The sequence below is a fragment of the Schistocerca cancellata genome, chromosome 5, assembly GCF_023864275.1.
Source record: "Schistocerca cancellata isolate TAMUIC-IGC-003103 chromosome 5, iqSchCanc2.1, whole genome shotgun sequence".
NCBI classification, from domain to species: Eukaryota; Metazoa; Arthropoda; class Insecta; order Orthoptera; family Acrididae; genus Schistocerca; species Schistocerca cancellata.
In genome coordinates, this window is record NC_064630.1 from 258,894,716 (window position 1) to 258,918,206 (window position 23,491).

The following is a 23,491-nucleotide window of genomic DNA, read 5'->3' on the forward strand; positions in this document are numbered from 1 at the left end:
GCTCGGAGAATGTAGAGTCAGTATTCTGCAACATCCAGTTGCATTAATGCTCAGCCAGCCTAGATGCTGCGTGTGTGTCTGATTGATCAGTATAAAACTTACCACAATCAGAAAAAGTAATTTTGTATACCCCGCTGTTTGCTAGTAATTAGGTCTTATCTGTGCTACTGAAATACACTGAATTGTGGTGGTTTTGACGTATCAGGAAATAATTCTATAGTTGCAGGATTTAAGTAGTTTTGCTACAATCTGTGATACCTCTCCAGGTATAGTACTGTACATCACTTATTGTAGACACTGGAAGGATCAGGGGCAGTATCCGGGGCGAGAAGGAGGAGGTGAAATTACGTGTTCTGACTGTTTAAGTTTTATATTGTTCAATCAGGCAGCGACATAGCAACAAATGTGAACATGAACGCAACTGCGGGTTCCAGAATTATGACTTCGCATTTGCTGAGCATGTACTGAGTGAGGGCTACAACTACAAGCCACAGTTTCATGTCCTTCACTTAGCAAACAAGGGCCAAAAACTTAGTCCGTTTGAAGCCCTGGAAACCAACAAACATCTTGCCCACAGCCCTGATGTAATCGTATATGACCAAACGCAGTTAGTACTTCCCCTCCACTAAACTTCACGCAATCCTCTCAGTTTTCCATTTCTTCCCATACTGTGTGTTCCTTCATATTGCTCCATTTTCCTTTATTTGTTGATTTCTTTTATTTTATTGAGAGTGCGTATGTATTCCGTTGTTACAATTCTTAACTCTTTCCTTTAATTGGTTTCTGTAACACTTTCCATATCTAATACATCTTGTAGTAGCCTTATCAAGTACTAATTTTACTTTACTTTATTGGGTTTGCTTTTTTAATGTAAGCCGGTCGGGGTGGCCGAGCGGTTCTAGGCGTTACAGTCTGGAACCGCGCGACCGCTACGGCAGCAGGTTCGAATCCTGCCTCGGGCATGCATGTGTGTGATGTCCTTAGGTTAGTTAGGTTTAAGTAGTTATAAGTTCTAGGGGACGGATGACCTTAGAAGTTAAGTCCCATAGTGCTCAGAGTTATTTTTTAATGTAAACTGTTATGCAGGCACGGTTTTCGGATTTAGTGTTAATGTTTTTCATCTTTCCTCCGATTGTATTTATTTATTGTTGAGGTTTTTACCTTTTAAATTGCATAACCACTACAGTGTCAAAAATGTCATTTACTGTGTGCCTCAATCTAGATGTGAAATATCTTTTCCAGTGTTTTTGCAAACATTGTAACATCTTTGGCGACAACAGTCAGTTAAAGTCTGATGACGGACTTGGAAGCCGAAAACCGGTCAACTCGTTAAATTAATCCTGTAGAATAGAAGCTATATAATTCTTTCATTTATTATAATGTTCTTTTACCAAGAACCGACGGAAGAATCAGTTCCTTCAGCGTTATCTGATTTGATTCGATTACATTTCGCTACCCTTGTTTGTTCAAATGTTCTTTTTTGTTATTTTGTTATTTTATTTTTTAAGTCCTTAGCTGTTTCTGACAGAATTACAATGTCACCAGAAAACTTCGAAGTTTGTATTTCTTTTCCGCGAACTTTAATTCACTCTCCAAATTTCATTTTGCTTTCGTTTCTGCTCCCTCTGTGTACAGCTTATATAACTCCAGGAATAGGCTACAGCCCTACATCTTTCCCTCCCAAACTACTGCTTTCCTTCCATGTCCCGGCTCTTATAACTGCAGTCTGGTTATTGTACAAGTTGTAAATGACCGTTCGTTTCCTGTACTTTATACGTGTTAGCTTTAGAATTTCAAAGGATGTATCCCACTCAGTATTATCAAAAGCTTTCTCTAAATCTACAGAATCTGTAAACATAGGTGTGTCTCTTTTTAACTTACGTTTAAGATAAGTCGTATGGTTAGTATTGCCTCGCGTGTTCCTACATTTCTACTGGAACCTAACTGATCTTCCCCGAGGACGGTTTCGGTAATAATCACATCTGTCAGTACCTGTCCGAAGAACAAGAAGAACGGAAAATGAACCATCTTTACTTAGTGTCTTCCACTCTGGGAGCTTTGCGACTAATAATAATAATAATAATAATAATAATAATAATAATATATAGTCCGCAGCTCGTGGTCATGCGGTAGCGTTCTCGCTTCCCACGCCCGGGTTCCCGGGTTCGATTCCCGGCGGGGTCAGGGATTTTCTCTGCCTCGTGATGACTGGGTGTTGTGTGCTGTCCTTAGGTTAGTTAGGTTTAAGTAGTTCTAAGTTCTAGGGGACTGATGACCATAGATGTTAAGTCCCATAGTGCTCAGAGCCATTTGAACCATTTGAATAATAATATATAAATAAATCTTTATTTTGTAACGAGGAATCGTTATAACCAAAACCCTCGAAAATATCTTTACCGATTTACTTTATCTTCTTACCCAGTACTCTAATGAACATTCAGATGGACACACGCCATGTATTTTTAATTTATATAATATTTAAATATATGTATAATATAGAAAGGGGAATTGTTACCAAAAATCTCATAACGTGCTCGAACGATTTATTTCAAATTTTAAACGTTACTGTCATAAACGCTTGCACACATAAAGACTAAAAATTTTTAATTGATGATATAATAGTGAGACGTTGTTATCAAACGGGAAAATTGTATTTATGGCTTACCAGCTTATGGTTTGATAACTACTACATAATTTGAATTTGCAATAACAATAAACAAGGCCCAAGGTAAGAGAGAGGGTGTCGGTGGACAGAGGGGTGGGAAGAAATGGTCACAGAAAGGGGAAAGGAGAGACTGGAGAGAGGGGGCAGAAATGGACAGAGAGGGGGAGAAGAGATGGCTATAGAAAAGGTGAGGAAGTGACGGTCAGAGAGCGGGGAGAGAGGGGGGACAGGACTCGGAGAGTGACAAGGGAAAGAGGAGATGGACAGTAAAAGGGGAAGGAGGAGGAGATGGAGAGAGGGAGGGAGGAGGAGGAGATGGAGAGAGGGAGGGAGGAGAAGGTGATGAACAGAGAGAGGGAGACGGAGATGGAGAAAGAGAAGGTGAGGAGGAGATGGACAGACACAGGAGGGAGAAGGAGATTAGGACGTATATCCAATACATACAATTCCCATACGTATTAAGAATGTGTGCTTTCTCTTTTCTTTCTTTTCTGTTTAATGAGACTGAGCCCCATCAGTGTGTAGCCAGGAACAGCTAGTTAATACTAATAATAATAATAATAATAATAATAATAATAATAGCTATTGGATAACCACAGCGACTGCATAGAAGCGATGGAAAAAACAGATGCCTATAAATATCTAGGATACAGACAAAAAATAGGAATAGATAATAGAAATATTAAAGAAGAACTAAAAGAAAAATATAGACAAAGACTAACAAAAATACTGAAAACAGAATTGACAGCAAGAAACAAGACAAAAGCTATAAATACTTATGCTACACCAACACTGACCTACTCATTTGGAGTAATGAAATGGAGTAACACAGACGTAGAAGCACTCAATACACTTACACGATCACAATGCCACAAATATAGAATACATCACATACATTCAGCAACAGAAAGATTCACATTAAGCAGAAAGGGAGGAGGAAGCAGATTTATCGACATAAAAAACCTACATTATGGACATGTAGACAATTTAAGAAAATTCTTTATAGAACGAGCAGAAACTAGCAAAATACACAAAGCAATCATTCATATAAATACATCGGCTACACCATTGCAATTTCATAACCACTTCTACAACCCTTCAGGTCACATTACATCAACAGATACGAAGAAAGAAAATTGGTAAAAGAAAACACTACATGGCAAGCACCCGTATCATCTAACACAGCCACACATCGATCAAGACGCATCCAACACATGGCTAAGAAAAGCCAATATATTCAGTGAGACAGAAGGATTCGTGATTACAATACAGGATGAAACAATAAACACCAGATATTACAGCAAGGATATTATTAAAGATCCCAATACCACAACAGATAAATGCAGACTTTGCAAACAACAAATAGAAACAGTAGATCACATCACAAGCGGATGTACAGTACTAGCAAAAAGAGAATACATCAGAAGACTTGACAGTGTAGCAAAAATAATACATCAGCAACTTGACATACAACATAAACTAATAAAACAACATGTTCCCACATACAAGTATGCACCACAAAATGTACTGGAGAATCATGAATACACTTTATAATGAAACAGAACCATTATAACAGATAAAACAACACCACATAACAAATCTGACATCATACTCACCAATAAAAAGAAGAAATTAACAAAACTAATCGAAATATCCATACCCAAGACAACAAATATACAGAATAAAACAGGAGAAAAAATTGAAAAATTCATCCAACTGGCTGAGGAAGTCAATGACATGTGGCATCGGGATAAAGTTGACATTATACCGATTATACTATCGACTACAGGAGTCATACCACACAATATCCACCAGTACATCAATGCAATACAGCTACATCCAAACGTATATATACAACTACAGAAATCTGTAATTATTGATACATGTTCAATTGCCCGAAAGTTCCTAAATGCAATGTAACATATACCTTACAGTTAAAAAGAAGTCACGCTTGATCAAGGTCCGCGTCACTTTCCATTTTTAACCAGACATAACGTCTGAGAAAGGAAAGAAATAATAATAATAGCTGTAATTACTAGCACAATAACCCTGGGTACGGTGTGGGTCGGCGCTGGGGTGAATGGACTACTGTATCCTGTTGTGGGGTTGTGAACCGCAGGGGGCTACGGTGGGGACGAAGCCTCTCCGTCGTTTCTAGGTCTGGAACAATGCACACACAGTACACACACTGCTTGGACATGTGTGAGAGGGGCGCTCACGGAACGTTTTGTAGAGTGAAGAATGCAAACTTCCTGAATTTACGAGTCTATTCATGCATCAGTCATATGTGCACGTATAATACTTTGGAAAATGCAAAACTTTGAAAACGAATGAATCATTCATAGTAGCTCTGTAGTGTACAAGTGGAACAGTGCCACTTGCTACAAATCTATACGCCAGTGCCATGCATAGCTTAATATAACAGTTAAATATTAACCGGAACTTCTGTTTAACAGTTACTTCTCAATCCACGACATTTAATAGTGTGACATGTATGCTTGTGTGCTTCATTTGAGAAAACTACTGGCCACTTTAATTCAGATGCTTTATTTTTTGTAAGAAAGTGCAGGAACTTCCGTGTAACAAATCAACACGATTACCCGCATATGTATTGCGTACGCTTTACTGCTTCTTCTATGTGGTGGATACAGAACTTGAATCCCAGTGCGCTTTGGACCTTGCCATAATTTGCAAGCCATCTAACTATGATACTTTTAACATCTTGTTTGCACGTTCAGTCTCATTTTCTGGTAGGTACTGTCACTCAATAGTATTCTCATTGTCAATAATTTAATGTTAACAAGAAATCATTGCTATCTTTTTATGCTTGGCGTAGTACTGGCTGTTGGTGAAATGGCCCATTATTGAGCTTCCGTTGCTTTCATTCAAAAACAAGCCGAGCATGTTTGTGCTTCAGAAGAATTACAAGTTAAAATGAGTGGAAGGGGGCTTTCCTCCAGAAAAACCTTGAACGAAACCATTTTTAATGTATCTGTGTCCATTGTCGCAGACAAAAATCCAGAATTTCTGTGTGTTTCCGTACACATGATGTAGATCTCGAACGCAATTTCAGTGATTCCTTTCCGTTCTTGTACTTTGAGATAATGTAAGAGCGCGCACTACTTTGAACTGGAACGTTGCTGTAACTAGTCACGTGACCAAATTGGTTATCGCTACGGCCAAGTCTGCGTTGTACTTTGCCGAATATTAATAATAAAATTATTATTATTATTATTATCGTTATTACTATATCCTTCCTTTGAACGTGATCAGCAATATGCAATTTGGTACCCAGCACCGAGATAATATATTGTCGACGTCTTCAATATGAAGACGGTTTGATGCTGAACTCCATGAGCCTGCCCTACGCAAGCCATTTCATCTCTGCATAATTATTGTATCTCCCTCTATAATTTTACCATCGTCCCTCCACCCTCACCCTCTCCACTTCAACTCCATTATCAAATTAACTGTTTCTTGATGTCTGAGGATGTGTCCTGTCACGGATCCCTTCTTTTAGTCACTCTGTGCCATAAATTTCTTTCCTCCCTAAATCGATTTCTTGTCTCTTCACTATTCATGCCATCAACTCATTTAATTTTCAGTATTCTTCTTTACCACCCTTTCCAGACGATTCTATTCTGTTCTTGCCAGTTCTTTCTATTGCCCTTGTTTCACGTCCCAGACATGTCTTCCTGGCACATTGATATTGGGTATTAAGAAATACTTTTTCTCAGAAATACTTTAGTTGCTATTGCCATGCTGTATTTTATATACACTCAACTCCGGCCATTCTTATTTATTTTGCTACCCAAATAGCAAAAACTCATCTATTACAGTTACTATCTCATTTCCTATTTTGAATCCTCCAGTATCGTCTGCTTTAACTCGACTAACTACATCACATTCTCCTTATTTTACTTCTATTCACTCATAACCTTTTTTCAAGACACTATTCATACGGATCAGTTTATCTTCAGAGTCCTTTGCCATCTCTGACAGGATTACAAATGCAGCAGGCAAACCTTAAAGTATTTTGTAATGTTTCCATCAGACAAGAAACCAACCGCTGTTTAGTATTTTAGAAAATGCATTATAACTGGCAGCTGTTTCATTTAACATATATATCATCTATCGATTTCGGTGATGTATGGATGTCAACATCGAATTTGAAGAAACGTTTTAAGAAATCCAGTGTACACGAAGATGACATAACTAATCAAAAATACACATACTGCAAGGTAAAACAGATCAGTTAAAAACATATTCCATTTTCCTTTTAAGCTGGTACAAAATCAAGGTCGTGGGTCGTGGCGGATACATGTGGGGAGCGCGCAGGTCCCCCCCCCCCCCCCCCCCTGCGGAGCCAATGTCATTGCCATTGCCACCTGCGTGCTTCGTCAGCTGAATCGAGTTATCGAATAGTTGTACTTCGCGCGTCCGTGTCATTGTATTTTATATGTTTCTGTCTGGCACGTAGATAGCTAACACATACCTACGAGAAAAGTCGCGGCCATTCTAGTGACATCGATACGTTATCCTCCCCTCTAGTGGCATTTGTTCGAGAAAAGTCGCGAATATTCTACTGTTTTCTTGTACAGAGAACTTTCGATACGTAGCATTTTAACTACGGACTATTCGCCTAATAGGAAGCTAGTTTCATTCAGAAGCAGAAATATTAAGACTGAAGAATGAATAAGTAAACAGTACTAGTTGTAGCAAGTGCAAGTGTGTAGATTAGTCAAGAGTGAGAGTGATCAGTTCATTGTGAAGTATTAATAATAGTAATTCATAGCAATTACATAGTTTTACTAATAACGTAACAGTAGTTTCTCATACCTAACTTGTAATACAGAGTAGGTATGGGAAACTACTGATGCATGTATCTCCGGTTGATGCGTATATCTCTGGTAATAGTGACTTTCGAGAAGATTCCTAAAAACGCATTGTTGCGATATAGGCCATCTATCGAAAGCACTAGAAAGGAACGGAATGGACAATAAAAGCTACACACACACACACACACACACACACACATATTGCTGGATGACACCATCATTGGAAACTCGCCCTTATATTTAGCCCCTCCCCCCCCACTCCTCGAGGTTTTTCTGTACCGCCACTGTCACAGTGAAACCACCCAAACAACTATCGTAACCCGTCCTTGTGAAATATGTTCGTTAATAATTCAAGGAGTTGTTTGGGTGGTTTCACTGTGACAATCTCAATGATCTCGTATCAGCTTCTAAGGAAATCGGGTCATGTTTGTAACTGATCTGTTTTACCATGTGAGTGTACATATGTAAATTTGATCCATATTTTTGGTTTGTTATGTCATTTTCGTGTACATTGCATTCTTTCAAAAAAAAATGTTTTTTTTTTCAAGTTCGTTGTTGACAGACATTCAACGATGATAGTCTATAACCGAAATCAATAAATAAAACAACTGATGGTTAAAATTCATTTTCTAAAGTGTTATTGTTCAACGTTGAATGTTAATTCTGTTTCCAAACTTCTTCTTGGTTTTTACTGCTCGCTCAGTGTACGGGTTGAAACATGCAGCGACCCGTCGTATCGCTTCCTGTGTAGTGCGAAATGAAATAATTCGGGTCTAGTGAAGCAGGGGGTCAAGTTTATCAGGGGATACAACCACCACCACCTAAACTTTGGATCAATATCTGCTTCCAATCTCGAAAAATTTGAGCATCTGCAGCAACTTCACTTCCGATCGCAACGCGCGGGAATGAAATATTCATAACGCCTGTCATATCTCGTAAACCGCTGGAGATAACGAAACGAGATCTTGGCAAATGATACCACGCAAAGAGGAGAGTACTTTGCCGAATGGTTAAAATAAGTAACTTTATCAATCGCGATATAGCAGAAACTATAGTTTATAATTCTTTTTTACCGGTAATGTAATTGCATAAGACTTATCATTAGCCAGTGAAAACGTACGAGTGCGGGATGTAAATAATATTGCGATATACATGATAAAACAAGGTACATTTGTGAAAAATGCACTGTGATAAAGTACATTCTTTCTGGACCAGACAACTATTATTTACACTCACTTGAAAAATTCTGCACTAATACAGTGTATAATATTAAATTCCTCTGCCTTCAGTATCCTAAATAAATATTGTGTAGCTGTTTATAGAGCTCCCTCAGGAAAGCTGAGTACATTCCCCAAGCAAACAATCACTTTTAACTCACCTCACAAAAACAATTATGCGTTGTTATTGTAATGTAAATTTTCTTTCCTGTAAAAATATGGCAGATTTTGAGCATAAGTCAACAGTGAAAATCTACAAACCTTCAGCAGACATTTGCAGCTGTTGGAATGAGACAATGTGTCAAGCTAAAAACGTAAATAATAAATTTAACCTATTTCTAGATTAATTTGTTCCATTGTTTGACACATCGAAAAATAACACAGATATGCTTCATACAGAGAGATCGCTTTTTAAACATGAAAACAGCAGTTTCAACATTCGTTAGCACTCATGCTAACTAATGCGAGAGTGAAAAACAACACCCACTCACAAATAGAGAATAAAACGTATCGGTAATGCGTAACAAAATACGAACTGCAGAGAAATTTAAACATGAATAAAAAGTAACACGAGCCACAAATTTATATTTCGTTTTCAAAATCAAAATAAAGCCACTTGATAACGAATACTAGGCCTACTTACTGCGAACTTTTGCACACAATTTTAGTCAAATGTATCCAAAATGCAAGATATTCCACCAGAAAAAATAACAATTGTACTAGGTATATAGTTTTTACATACCTTCGTGTGCTCAGTGGGTTGGAAATTGTCCCGATGAATCGCTAAAAGACATTACCAACGCAGATTCGCATCTTTCGGAAAGGAAAACAACATTACTTTCGGTCGAGTTCCGTAATTCACACGACACCTTGGCACACAGCACTTTTAAACCATGTTCACAGTAGCTTCACTACACGCAAACACTGTAATCGCTAGTTTTAAGCACGAATATAGCACTCGATCCAACAAACGTGTAAATAAACAAACGCTTCGAAACACAACATGGTGGCCCGCTTGGAGTGACGTCACGACCTGCTATGAATTTCGCGCCGCGGCCTTGTCTCTAGGTGGTGGTGATACAACCTGTCGACTTTGTCCAATGACGACAGAATTGGCCAGAGAGCATGTATTACGAAGATGAAAGAGCTGAGAAGAATATTCAGAAACAAAACAATGCGAGAGAGAAAAGCTGTACTTCACATATATAAGGGCCTGTAGTATTTTCACGTTAACGATATCGCGTGTTTGTATCTTAGTATTTATCCGCACAATACAATGGAAAGAAATGAATGACACATATTACTAGCAAAGAATACATCACGTTACGTGTATGTCAGTTGTATCTAGAAACTCTTTCGAACTGTATTGCATAAGTGCAGTACGGGATACAAGTTTAGCGTACGTCGATTTCTTAGTTTTAGCTAACATTGCTGTACCGTTGTTCACTTGAACTACACTCCTGGAAATGGAAAAAAGAACACATTGACACCGGTGTGTCAGACCCACCATACTTGCTCCGGACACTGCGAGAGGGCTGTACAAGCAATGATCACACGCACGGCACAGCGGACACACCAGGAACCGCGGTGTTGGCCGTCGAATGGCGCTAGCTGCGCAGCATTTGTGCACCGCCGCCGTCAGTGTCAGCCAGTTTGCCGTGGCATACGGAGCTCCATCGCAGTCTTTAACACTGGTAGCATGCCGCGACAGCGTGGACGTGAACCGTATGTGCAGTTGACGGACTTTGAGCGAGGGCGTATAGTGGGCATGCGGGAGGCCGGGTGGACGTACCGCCGAATTGCTCAACATGTGGGGCGTGAGGTCTCCACAGTACATCGATGTTGTCGCCAGTGGTCGGCGGAAGGTGCACGTGCCCGTCGACCTGGGACCGGACCGCAGCGACGCACGGATGCACGCCAAGACCGTAGGATCCTACGCAGTGCCGTAGGGGACCGCACCGCCACTTCCCAGCAAATTAGGGACACTGTTGCTCCTGGGGTATCGGCGAGGACCATTCGCAACCGTCTCCATGAAGCTGGGCTACGGTCCCGCACACCGTTAGGCCGTCTTCCGCTCACGCCCCAACATCGTGCAGCCCGCCTCCAGTGGTGTCGCGACAGGCGTGAATGGAGGGACGAATGGAGACGTGTCGTCTTCAGCGATGAGAGTCGCTTCTGCCTTGGTGCCAATGATGGTCGTATACGTGTTTGGCGCCGTGCAGGTGAGCGCCACAATCAGGACTGCATACGACCGAGGCACACAGGGCCAACACCCGGCATCATGGTGTGGGGAGCGATCTCCTACACTGGCCGTACACCACTGGTGATCGTCGAGGGGACACTGAATAGTGCACGGTACATCCAAACCGTCATCGAACCCATCGTTCTACCATTCCTAGACCGCCAAGGGAACTTGCTGTTCCAACAGGACAATGCACGTCCACATGTATCCCGTGCCACCCAACGTGCTCTAGAAGGTGTAAGTCAACTACCCTGGCCAGCAAGATCTCCGGATCTGTCCCCCATTGAGCATGTTTGGGACTGGATGAAGCGTCGTCTCACGCGGTCTGCACGTCCAGCACGAACGCTGGTCCAACTGAGGCGCCAGGTGGAAATGGCATGGCAAGCCGTTCCACAGGACTACATCCAGCATCTCTACGATCGTCTCCATGAGAGAATAGCAGCCTGCATTGCTGCGAAAGGTGGATATACACTGTACTAGTGCCGACATTGTGCATGCTCTGTTGCCTGTGTCTATGTGCCTGTGGTTCTGTCAGTGTGATCATGTGATGTATCTGACCCCAGGAATGTGTCAATAAAGTTTCCCCTTCCTGGGACAATGAATTCACGGTGTTCTTATTTCAATTTCCAGGAGTGTATGTATCGCTTGCTTCACTAAACCTTAAATGAAACACCCGATACAAATTAAAAGCTCATTCGAAGTGTGTTGCCTAAGTACAGTACGGAATACGAGTTTGTCGTAAGTCAATTTCTTCGTTTTCACTAGCATTATTGTCGTGTTCTTCACTTGAACGATGTATCCTCCGCTTCAGTAAACCCTAAATGGAACACGGGATACAAATTGTAGATGTGTTTTTTATTTCGTCTCCGCTATTACTAACAGTCTTTTCTTACGTACATATCAGTACTACTGATGACAGAAGCACCTTCGTATGTAATATCTGTATACCAGACTTCCGTTGACCTCTATATATGTACACTGGTAACAAAAAGGTGGAAATAGAGGTACGTTACATTTGAAACCTGTACTTCAATTGAACTACACGGAGACAAGAAGACGACACATGTACAATTTGTATCCCGTACGTCACTATGCGGTACAGTTTTTTGTTGCCTTGGACGCTAATAGTATCCCATTCGTTACATGAGCTATATAGCTGTACCCAGCATTTGTATCTTGCTCTCCAATTGACATATATAGTGTCAGTGTGATGGCGAAGTGAAGGATGGGATACAAATTGTAGTTGTGTCGGGGGTTTAGCAAGTACACATTAGAAAATGTCGTACTTATACTAGTGCGACCTAGCAACTACATTTCTCACGAAGGTCTGCTGCTAAGTGCCGGTGACGACGTTTTGTTTTTGTGCGCAGATACCTGGGACGCAAGAGGATGCAGGAAGCCGAGGAGCCGTTTGTGGATGGCAGTGACAACCTGGTGAAGGCCAGCTACTCCTACTGGACGCTGGGGTACCTGCTGAGCCGGCAGGGCGCCCGGAAGCTGGTGGACGCCAAGCCGCTCGACAAGCTCATGCCCGTGGACGAGTACCTGCCCGTCATGTTCGACAAGCACCCCAAGTGAGTTTCTTCTGCCATTTCCGTACTAAATACACTCCTGGAAATTGAAATACGAACACCGTGAATTCATTGTCCCAGGAAGGGGAAACTTTATTGACACATTCCTGGGTTCAGATACATCACATGATCACACTGACAGAACCACAGGCACATAGACACAGGCAACAGAGCATGCACAATGTCGGCACTAGTACAGTGTATATCCACCTTTCGCAGCAATGCAGGCTGCTATTCTCCCATGGAGACGATCGTAGAGATGCTGGATGTAGTCCTGTGGAACGGCTTGCCATGCCATTTCCACCTGGCGCCTCAGTTGGACCAGCGTTCGTGCTGGACGTGCAGACCGCGTGAGACGACGCTTCATCCAGTCCCAAACATGCTCAATGGGGGACAGATCCGGAGATCTTGCTGGCCAGGGTAGTTGACTTACACCTTCTAGAGCACGTTGGGTGGCACGGAATACATGCGGACGTGCATTGTCCTGTTGGAACAGCAAGTTCCCTTGCCGGTCTAGGAATGGTAGAACGATGGGTTCGATGACGGTTTGGATGTACCGTGCACTATTCAGTGTCCCCTCGACGATCACCAGTGGTGTGCGGCCAGTGTAGGAGATCGCTCCCCACACCATGATGCCGGGTGTTGGCCCTGTGTGCCTCGGTCGTATGCAGTCCTGATTGTGGCGCTCACCTGCACGGCGCCAAACACGCATACGACCATCATTGACACCAAGGCAGAAGCGACTCTCATCGCTGAAGACGACACGTCTCCATTCGTCCCTCCATTCAGCCTGTCGCGACACCACTGGAGGCGGGCTGCACGATGTTGGGGCGTGAGCGGAAGACGGCCTAACGGTGTGCGGGACCGTAGCCCAGCTTCATGGAGACGGTTGCGAATGGTCCTCGCCGATACCCCAGGAGCAACAGTGTCCCTAATTTGCTGGGAAGTGGCGGTGAGATCCCCTACGGCACTGCGTAGGATCCTACGGTCTTGGCGTGCATCCGTGCGTCGCTGCGGTCCGGTCCCAGGTCGACGGGCACGTGCACCTTCCGCCGACCACTGGCGACAACATCGATGTACTGTGGAGACCTCACGCCCCACGTGTTGAGCAATTCGGCGGTACGTCCACCCGGCCTCCCGCATGCCCACTATACGCCCTCGCTCAAAGTCCGTCAGCTGCACATACGGTTCACGTCCACGCTGTCGCGGCATGCTACCAGTGTTAAAGACTGCGATGGAGCTCCGTATGCCACGGCAAATTGGCTGACACTGACGGCGGCGGTGCACAAATGCTGCGCAGCTAGCGCCATTCGACGGCCAACACCGCGGTTCCTGGTGTGTCCGCTGTGCCGTGCGTGTGATCATTGCTTGTACAGCCCTCTCGCAGTGTCCGGAGCAAGTATAGTGGGTCTGACACACCGGTGTCAATGTGTTCTTTTTTCCATTTCCAGGAGTGTAGACCGAGAAATAAAAAAAAGATCGTATGGGCGTTGATGCCAAGTCCTCTTCAAACTTCTCCCAAAAGTTCAGGAGTCGTATGTTATTCCCGGCTGACGGAACGGTATCGAAAAACTGCGTCGCGATCGTTTATAAAAATGATATTTTCTCGCATTTTTCCGAAGAGATGGCGCTGTAAAATAAAGTTCCAACCTCTCACTGGTGGATAGTCATCATTGGGTAGATGTAATAAAATAGATAGGGTGTAGTACCAAATTATTGTTGTCTCTGTGCTGTCGCACTGGTTTCCTAATTATTGTTTATATTCTTCTAGTTCCTATATGGTTGGGTAGTTACTTCTTTGATGTCTGGAAGCCACGTAAACTTGATAGCCGTCATTCCTACTAAATTGACACTCACGCTTAGAGATCTCAACTTCCAGAGTCTCTTCCTTTACCTAGGCCTTGTGTGTTGTTAAAATGTGTTTTCTGGCTAGCAAATGTTTCTCTGGTACTCCGCTACACTTTGTATCGCATTGGTGCTCAATTTAAAGCGATTTTTTACTGTCCCCCAGATTCTACTATGTAAACTTTCCCACTACCATTACGAAATACACTACTGGCCATTAAAATTGCTACACCACGAAGTTGATTAGCTTTTCAGAGAATTCACACAAGGTTGGCGCCGGTGGCGACACCTACAACGTGCTGGCATGAGGAAAGTTTCCAACCGATTTCTCATACACAAACAGCAGTTGACCGGCGTTGCCTGGTGAAACGTTGTTGTGATGCCTCGTGTAAGGAGGAGAAATGCGTACCATTACGTTTCCGACTTTGATAAAGGTCGGATTGTAGCCTATCGCGATTGCGGTTTATCGTATCGCGACATTGCTGCTCGCGTTGGTCGAGATCCAATGACTGTTAGCAGAATATGGAATCGGTGGGTTCAGGAGGGTAATGCGGAAGCCCGTGCTAGATCCCAACGGCCTCGTATCACTAGCAGTCGAGATGACAGGCAACTTATCCGCATGGCTGTAACGGATCCTGCAGCCACGTCTCGATCCCTGAGTCAACAGATGGGTACGTTTCCAAGACAACAACCATCTGCACGAACAGGTCGACGACGTTTACAGCACCATGGACTATCAGCTCGGAGACCATGGCTGCGGTTACCCTTGAAGCTGCATCAAAGACAGGAGCGCGTGCAATGGTGTACTCAACGACGAACCTGGGTGCACGAATGGCAAAACGTCATTTTTTCGGGTGAATCCAGGTTATGTTTACAGCATCATGATGGTCGCATCCGTGTTTGGCGTCACCACAGTGAACGCACATTGGAAGCGTGTATTCGTCATCGCCATACTGGCGTATCACCCGGCGTGATGGTATGGGGTGCCATTGGTCACCTCTTGTTCGCATTGACGGCACTTTGAACAGTGGACGTTACATTTCAGATTGTGACGACCCGTGGCTCTACCCTTCATTCGATCCCTGCGAAACCCTACATTTCAGCAGGATAATGCACGACTGCATGTTGCAGGTCCTGTACGGGCCTTTCTGGATACAGAAAATGTTCGACTGCTGCCCTGGCCAGCGCATTCTCCAAATCTCTCACCAACTGAAAAAGTCTGGTCAATGGTGACCGAGCAACTGGCTCGTCACAATACGCCAGTCACTACTCTTGATGAACTGTGGTATTGTGTTGAAGCTGCATGGGCAGCTGTACCTGTACACGCCATCCAAGCTCTGTTTGACTCAATGCCCAGGCGTGTCAAGGACGTTATTACGGCCAGAGGTGGTTGTTCTGGGTACTGATTTCTGAGGATCTATGCACCCAAATTGCGTGAAAATGTAATCACATGTCAGTTGTAGTATAATATATTTGTCCAATGAATATCCGTTTATCATCTGCATTTCATCTTGGTGTAGCAATTTTAATGGCCAATAGTGTAGTTTCCGAATTCTGTGACCATGTATTGACGCCAGCTGTTTGTGGCATAAGAAAATTTGTGCCGGGCAGGGACTCGAACCCGGACTGCCCGCTTATCGCAAGCGGTCGCCTTAATTACTTCGAATGTCAGAGCACGCCCCCATGACCGATCCAAACCTCCATATGTCACCCACTCAGAACCCTTATGCTTGTGCAATTCGTGTTTCCGGCAGAGGGAGTTTTGCGAGCGTAAGGGTTGTTACCACGTCGCATGTGGAAATTTGGATCGGTCCTAGAGGTGTGCTTTGATAGCCGAAGTAATTAAGGTGACAGCACACGATAAGCTGGAAATTAGGGTTCAAGTCCCAGTCCTTTACAAATTTTTATATGTCGCAAACAGCTGACATTAATGCATAATCGCAGAATCTGAAATTATTTAGCTATGTTTACCACAACAGTAATCAGCAATGATAGTCTTTCCCTTCAGACGTGCATTCATTAGAAACTATTTCGTAATGTTTACCACGGCTGTAATCGTTCAAATGGTTCAAGTGGCTCCGAGCACTATGGGACTTAACATCTTAGGTCAGCAGTCCCCCAGAACTTAGAACTACTTAACCCTAACCAACCTAAGGACATCACACACACCCATGACCGAGGCAGGATTCGAACCTGCGACCGTAGCGGTAGCGCGGTTCCAGACTGTAGCGCCTAGAACCGCTCGGCCACCCCGGGCGTCCTGCATATCTGAAGGATATTGTGTTGTGGAGATACAGACATTGTATAAACACAGACATAGTAACCATCAGTGATGTCACACTGCTGTACATCACTTCATAGACACTTTAGTTTGGTTGTGATTAAGTGCGTCAGTTGTAAGCCGACTTGTGGCTGAAAATGAAGTTTTTTATCAATTTTCCACGGGATTTTTACTAGTGCTTTCAGTTACGATACTACCGTGATGTGATGATACAAAATAAGGTGGTGGTTTCCGTATCTTCTTGTTTGTATTGTAAACACAAATTTTTCTGGAGGCTCTATCTACACTATGTGATCAAAAGCATCTGGACATCTGGCTGAAAATGACTTACAAGTTCGTGGCGCTCTCCATCGGCAATGCAAGAATTCAATATTGTGTTGGCCCACCCCTAGCCTTGATGAGAGCTTTCACTCTCGCAGGCATATATTCAGTCAGGTGCTGGAAGGCGTCTTGGAGAATGGCAGCCCATTCTTCATGGAGTGCTAGACTTAGAAGAGGTATCGATGTTGGTCGGTGAGGGCTGACACGAAGTCAGCTTTCCAAAACATACCAAAGGTGTTCTACAGGGTTCAGGTCAGTCTGTGCAGGCCAGTCCATTACAGGGAAGTTATCGTCGTGTAACCACTCCGCCACAGGTCATGCATTATGAACAGGTGCTCGATCGTGTTGAAAGATGCAATCGCCATCCCCAAATTTGTCTTCAACAGTGGGAAGCAAGAAGGTGCTAAAAACACCAATGTAGGCCTGTGCTGTGATAGTGCTACGCAAAACAACAAGGGGTGCAAGCCCCCTCCATATAAAACACGACCACACCATAACACCACCACCTCCGAATTTTATTGTTGGCAGTACACACGCTGGCAGATGACGTTCATCGGGCATTCGCCACACCCACACACTGCCATCGGATCGTTACATTGTGTACCGTGATTCGTCACTCCACACAATGTTCTCCACTGTTCTGCCGTCCAATGTTTGTGATCCTTACATCAACCGAGGTGTCATTTGGCATTTACGGCCGTGATGTGTGGTTTATGAGCAGCCGCTCTATCATGAATTCCAAGTTTTCTCACATCCCGCCTAACTGCCATAATACTTGCAGTGGATCCTGATGCAGTTTGGAATTCCTGTGTGATGGTCTGGATAGATGTCTGCCTATTACACTTTACGACCCTCTACAACTGTCGTTGGTCTCCGTCAGTCAACAGACTAGGTTACCCAGTACGCTTTTGTGCTGTACGTGTCCCTTCACGTTTCCACTACAATATCACATCTGAAACATTGGCCCTGGGGATGTTTAGGATTGTGGAGATCTCGCGTACAGACGTATGACACAAGTGACACCCAATCACCTGACCACGTTCGAAGTCCGTGAGTTCCGCAGAGCGCCCCATTTTGTTCTCTCACAATGTCTAATGACCACTGAGGTCGCTGATATGGAGTAGCTGGCAGTAGGTGGCAGCACAATACACCTAATATGGTAAACGTATGTTTTGGCGGGTGCGCGGATACTTTTGATCACATAGTGTATATTGATCATCAACATTTCTCGTAACACGTCCTACTCCAATCCCAAGCTTTTATCGTTACCGATGAGGAAGTTATGACAAGACAGAGTCTTTAGATTACTTGCTTCTCGACTGGTTGATGGTGTGAAGTGATGTCTAAATACTTATCTGTGTTGGCAGGCTTCCTATAAATTGTTTATCATATAGTAAGCCAGGCTTTCTATAAACCAACTCACATAGGAAAGAGAGAATTTAACAGAATTAAAGGACCACTTTTCGAACCCCCGTAATATGAGTTAATGATGTCACATTGGCACCAAATTTTACCATAATCCTGCCCAATGCCATCGAGAATGTGTCACACGATGGGAAGGTAGGCACAACGTCTCTTACTCACATTTCATCCCTTTTTTTTAAACCTCTGTGATGGAGATCAGAACCTCGATGTTCAGCTTTGAAATCGCGTGGTTTTCTTGTGAGTGGCCGGGAAAAACATTGCAGACACACCATCTTTCAGCATTGGCACGAAAAGGCCTCAGATGGTCGCATAAAGGGTGGGAATGAAACCACCCATTTCCCTGGAGTGTTGATGCCCACACATTTCGCGATCGAAAACGTTAGTTCGCAGTGCGATTAGCAACGGGAAGACGTTCTTGACAACCTTTGACACTGCTGATACCCTTGGACGTTTCAGTCCTTCTCTAAGGACATAATGGGGTTGCATCCCCATTACATGTGATCGACCCCTTTGGAAATCCAGTGCGACCGCAATGTTTACTCTCGTGTACAGTTGTAACCACTAGGGACCTTTAAAAACGGTTCGAAGAAATTTGAACGTGATACGAAGCAGCAAATGGTGCTTATCCCTTCTCTGCCCTCCTGTTTTACGTCCTCCTGTGGCGTGATCATGGAGGAGTGTGATATTGACTCATGCATGAATAAAACTAATACCCCCCAGTTCGACAAAACCGTTGTTGTCACCCACCCACCTTTACTGAGAATTTTAGTAATGAATGTGTAATGATACAACCCATAAAGTGTCAAGGCACAAGTAGACAAGCGACTGGAATCACAAGTGTGTTACGGAGTTGCCTACTTGCATGTGTGTGTATGTATGTTAGGGGTGATTAATTTATACTACACTGACAGAAACTGTGTTACACCACGAAACCCAAACCAATATTTATCAAATTTTAAAGATATTCGCCACATTATAAATATTAAATGCTTTAACTTTTGTTCCATTCAGAATTGATGCCCATTTTGAAAAACATTTTGAGGCATAACCTCCATGGGTATACGTGCTCTCTTCTGTTCATTGTGGCATGGAAGCACACTACTGAATGTCATCTTAAAGAATTTCTTCCAATGCCTGAAACACATGAAGAATGCTGGTTGGAGTCTCATATGAAAACATGTGTTTCCCATTGCATCCCAGACATGCTCTACAGATGAAAAATCAGGGAACTGGGAATACCAGTTAGTGGTTAGTACATCCCTCAAGGCATCTGTGATGTGGATTGCAGTGTTGGATCTTCCCTTACACTGTTGAAATATACCATTTGGTGCCCCGGTAATAAAGGGTGTGAAAAAATAACCTTTCCATTCTTGCAAAATACTGGCAAGCATTCAGATTCCCTTCAGCAATTACCAGATTGTTCCTGTTGTTATAACAAATAACTACTCACTATGATCCCAGTGGTTGGAGACACGGATCTCAAGAATTGCTCTTTCCTGTGATCTTTCACCACATCATTTATGGACACATCAGTATTAATCTGACCACCTGAAGTTAAAGCAAGACTCATTGCTGAGGACCACATAATGCCACTTGATGCTCCAGTCAACTTTTGATCCACACCATGCAAGTCTATTCTCTGTGGTATGATGTTAGCAGTAAACAAAGATTGATAATCTTACACCATCTTCCAGTAATCTGTTCCCCATGGTTTATGGTGACAATATCTCCAACCTCTGCCTGGATTTCAACTGTTGTCACCTGTCTATTTGTCAGAGACAGTGTGACAGTCCTGTGATCTTTTAATGGTCATCTCATCACGACTCCTTTGCAGTTGTTACACTACAGCCCATTGTCTGTGCAGTCTGTTGGTGTGTTGCTTCCATGTCTGTTGTGCCAATGATTCAACCTTCTTGAAATCGGAATGATGACAATGACTTGTATGTGCACTTCCTCTGTGATATGTCTTATGTCACTGACGGTGCACAGATATTCATATAAACAATGCAACACAATTTCATTGGATTATTCATAAACACATAAAAAGTACACTTCTCAGTTTGGAGGCAATAATATGCATTGGACCAAAACTCAAATCCCCTTCCGGGAGTTTGATTTACATGCAAATCAAAATTTCCTTACTAGCTCAAGTCCCAACAAGAATGGCAATCGATGATTAACTGGAAGATTGCCAAAACTGAAAAACAGAAAGTTAAAGTTCTGGATTCATTATAAATGTCTTAAAGTTAATGACACAATTATAAATTCACTATTTAGTCTTGGTGTCTGCAAACAGAGACAATATACACTTAATCAAAATAAGATCTAACTCAGGACAACATTGTGACAGACTAATATTAATGTGTCCACAAGCCCACACTGCAGAACAAGCCATATCTTTGTGGGCTCTGATGACAGAAATGGCTGTTCCACATAGCAGCAGTTTCCAGAAGGATAACAGGTGTCAAAGATCCTGCAGGTGCAATGGTTTGTAAGTGAGACTTAATGAACTGCTACTGCGGTCAGTGTCTGGCCCACAAAGCTCACTGGGAATGACCTGGCTTCCCACCACTGAGCACCAGCCTCATATTCAAGAGAGTGAGTAGTTGAGACACAGCACTCTGGGTGTGCTGTATTGTTGCATCTACGTAAAAAGTTACAGTAATGATACACACATAAATAATCATCATATAGAATTGGATTTTTGTATTATCAAAATACAGAAAACAAGCTTGTGTGAGGATGGATTTTAAGCAACATATTCCACAGGCATGGATATACTGAGGTATCGGAATGAATGTCCCCTCTGCATGGCTCTAGACTGTGGCTAAACCATTTCTCTGCAATATCCTTTCTCCCAAGATTTGTGAATTTTGGTTGGTAGAAGAAGAGTTATTAGTGTAAATAAAGCTTTGAGGGTGGGTCATGAGTCAAGGTGGACAGCTCAGTCAGTAGAGCTGATGCCCGTGAAAGGCAAAGGTCCCAGAGTCAAGCCCTGGCCCAGCACAATTTTAATCTACCACGATGTTTCTTAGAAGTATCAGTTTGGTGTAACACTTTCATTTGTGTCTCTGTAGAATAGTCAGCAGTATCATGTGTAATAAGGGATCCCTGACCCATTTAGTTACAGTGTGAATATGCTTTAATGTTTCTTTACATAAAATATCTTAAGATTTTTCTGCTGTAAATTTGTCTATTAATGACAATTAAAATTTAGTATGATTTGGCATATGAAATTTTTTAATAATATAATATCGCTGAAAGGCTCTTGAATTGCTTAATATCAGTTACTCTGATTTACCATATTAAAAATATCTCTAGAATTATACATTTTACTTAAGAAGAATTTCATTTTGTAGATGATATTTAAGCCAGTCATAAATGTAACAACTGATGTTCTCCATTTCTCAGTGATACATGGAAGGAATACTTCCCAAATCGAAACCTGATAGCATTTTCAGCTGAGCCTCTGCTTGTCTACCCAACACACTACACTGGCGAAGAAGGTTATATTAGTGACACAGAGGATTCTACAGTAGTGAAGGAACCAGAGAAGCATTATCATGTTACAGGAGAAGAGCTGTAAACGAGTTCCATTATAGAAAGATAGTATCCTGTCATTTTACAGATTTCATATAGTCAGACCTCAACATTTATGTAAGGAATAAAATTTTCATTATATCACTACTGACCAGCTACACTGTTGTTTACAAAAATGTATGGTTCGTCTGTCATCATGACACTGTAGTGAATGATTTTACTAGAAAAGAGAATATATATACATATATACACTTCACAGGTTACAGATTTTTTTTATCATAAAATTAATGCATAGATCTGTTGAAAGACTTTCGTGTCCTCACTCTCCTTTCACTAATTCTAATAAAATATACTGAACTGTAACAGATATTAAAAATTCACATTTTTCTTTTGCTGACAAACCTTGCTTCATTTCATTTCTATACAACACATTTCAAAATTGTAGTTGGTCAGCTCAGTGAAACATAAAGTTTAGAATTATTAAACATGATCGGTCTCTTAGCAGGGAGTTTAACATTATTACTACATGAGGAGAAAAGAGAGAGATTGAAACTATAAAAGTAATGTTTACAGAACTGTGTTTTAATATTATTAATAATGGTCACATTGGGGACATTCAGATTAAGAAACTTTACAATGAAAAGGGCATGAGTAAAGACTAGGTATTCATAAAAACTTGGAAAGGTCATGTTGATCTTCATATGTCCAAAGTAAAATGTATAATATTGCCACCAGATATAATACAAAAGTTTTGTGACTGAATGTGGCTGAAATTCTTACTGTTAGTCTGTCACTAATAAGCTGACAAAATTAAAGTTCTTTCAGTGAACAGATGTTGCGTATTATAAGTGAAAATTTAATGACACCATAGACTTCACTCAAAATGCTGTTACAGCTTTGGAAGTGCTTGGTACTGTAATAAGAAGAATTTTAATACTATTATCTCCAAGACTGAGCTTTTTAAGTAGGGCATATCATTTTCTTATACAGATCTTTTTTTTTTTTTTTTTTTACTGCTACCCATGAATGTTTAGTTGGTAGTGATAATGTGATGATAAAACCAGATTTTTTTTTGTATACCCTGTGCTTCTGCTGTACAATTACTCAGTCTATATTGCTTCTAAGGCTACGCAATCTACATTTAACAAACATTTGTTTGCATACATTTCTTTCATATCTGATTTATGGACCTAATTATGATGATGTGTTATTTATTTGTGCTAAAGTTTTCTTGTATGTCTTTGTTGTAAAAGATATGTTGTAATGCTTCAATGTTATGGTGTCCCCAAAGAACAGTGTTTCTTATAATATTCTTTTGCTTATTTTTGAGATTTATAGAGAAGTAGACTTCAGTTGAAATTAGTGCATGTCTACACTGATGTTGCAGTTGTCTAACAGAGAGGTAAAGTGAAATGGTGTTGATAGAATGACAGCTCACACCATTAGGACAAAACAGTGAAGCATATTTCTGTGAAGTCATAGTAATCTCTTTAGTGAAAATTATACAGCCATGAGTGAATGAATGGTATAACAGTTACCTAACATA

General features: G+C 42.0%; 1 protein-coding gene across 1 annotated transcript in view; it reads left to right on the forward strand.

The window, feature by feature from the left end:
• The window catches only part of LOC126187926 (glycosyltransferase 25 family member), an 861,577-nt gene extending 838,625 nt beyond the window's left edge, over nucleotides 1–22,952 (forward strand). Inside the window, exons 9-10 of the mRNA XM_049929289.1 lie at nucleotides 12,333–12,536; nucleotides 21,817–22,952. Of these exons, the coding sequence (XP_049785246.1) occupies nucleotides 12,333–12,536; nucleotides 21,817–21,991 (379 nt within the window). The 3' untranslated portion in view covers nucleotides 21,992–22,952. The remainder of the gene's footprint in view (nucleotides 1–12,332; nucleotides 12,537–21,816) is intronic.
• The last annotated feature ends 539 nt before the right edge of the window (nucleotides 22,953–23,491 follow it).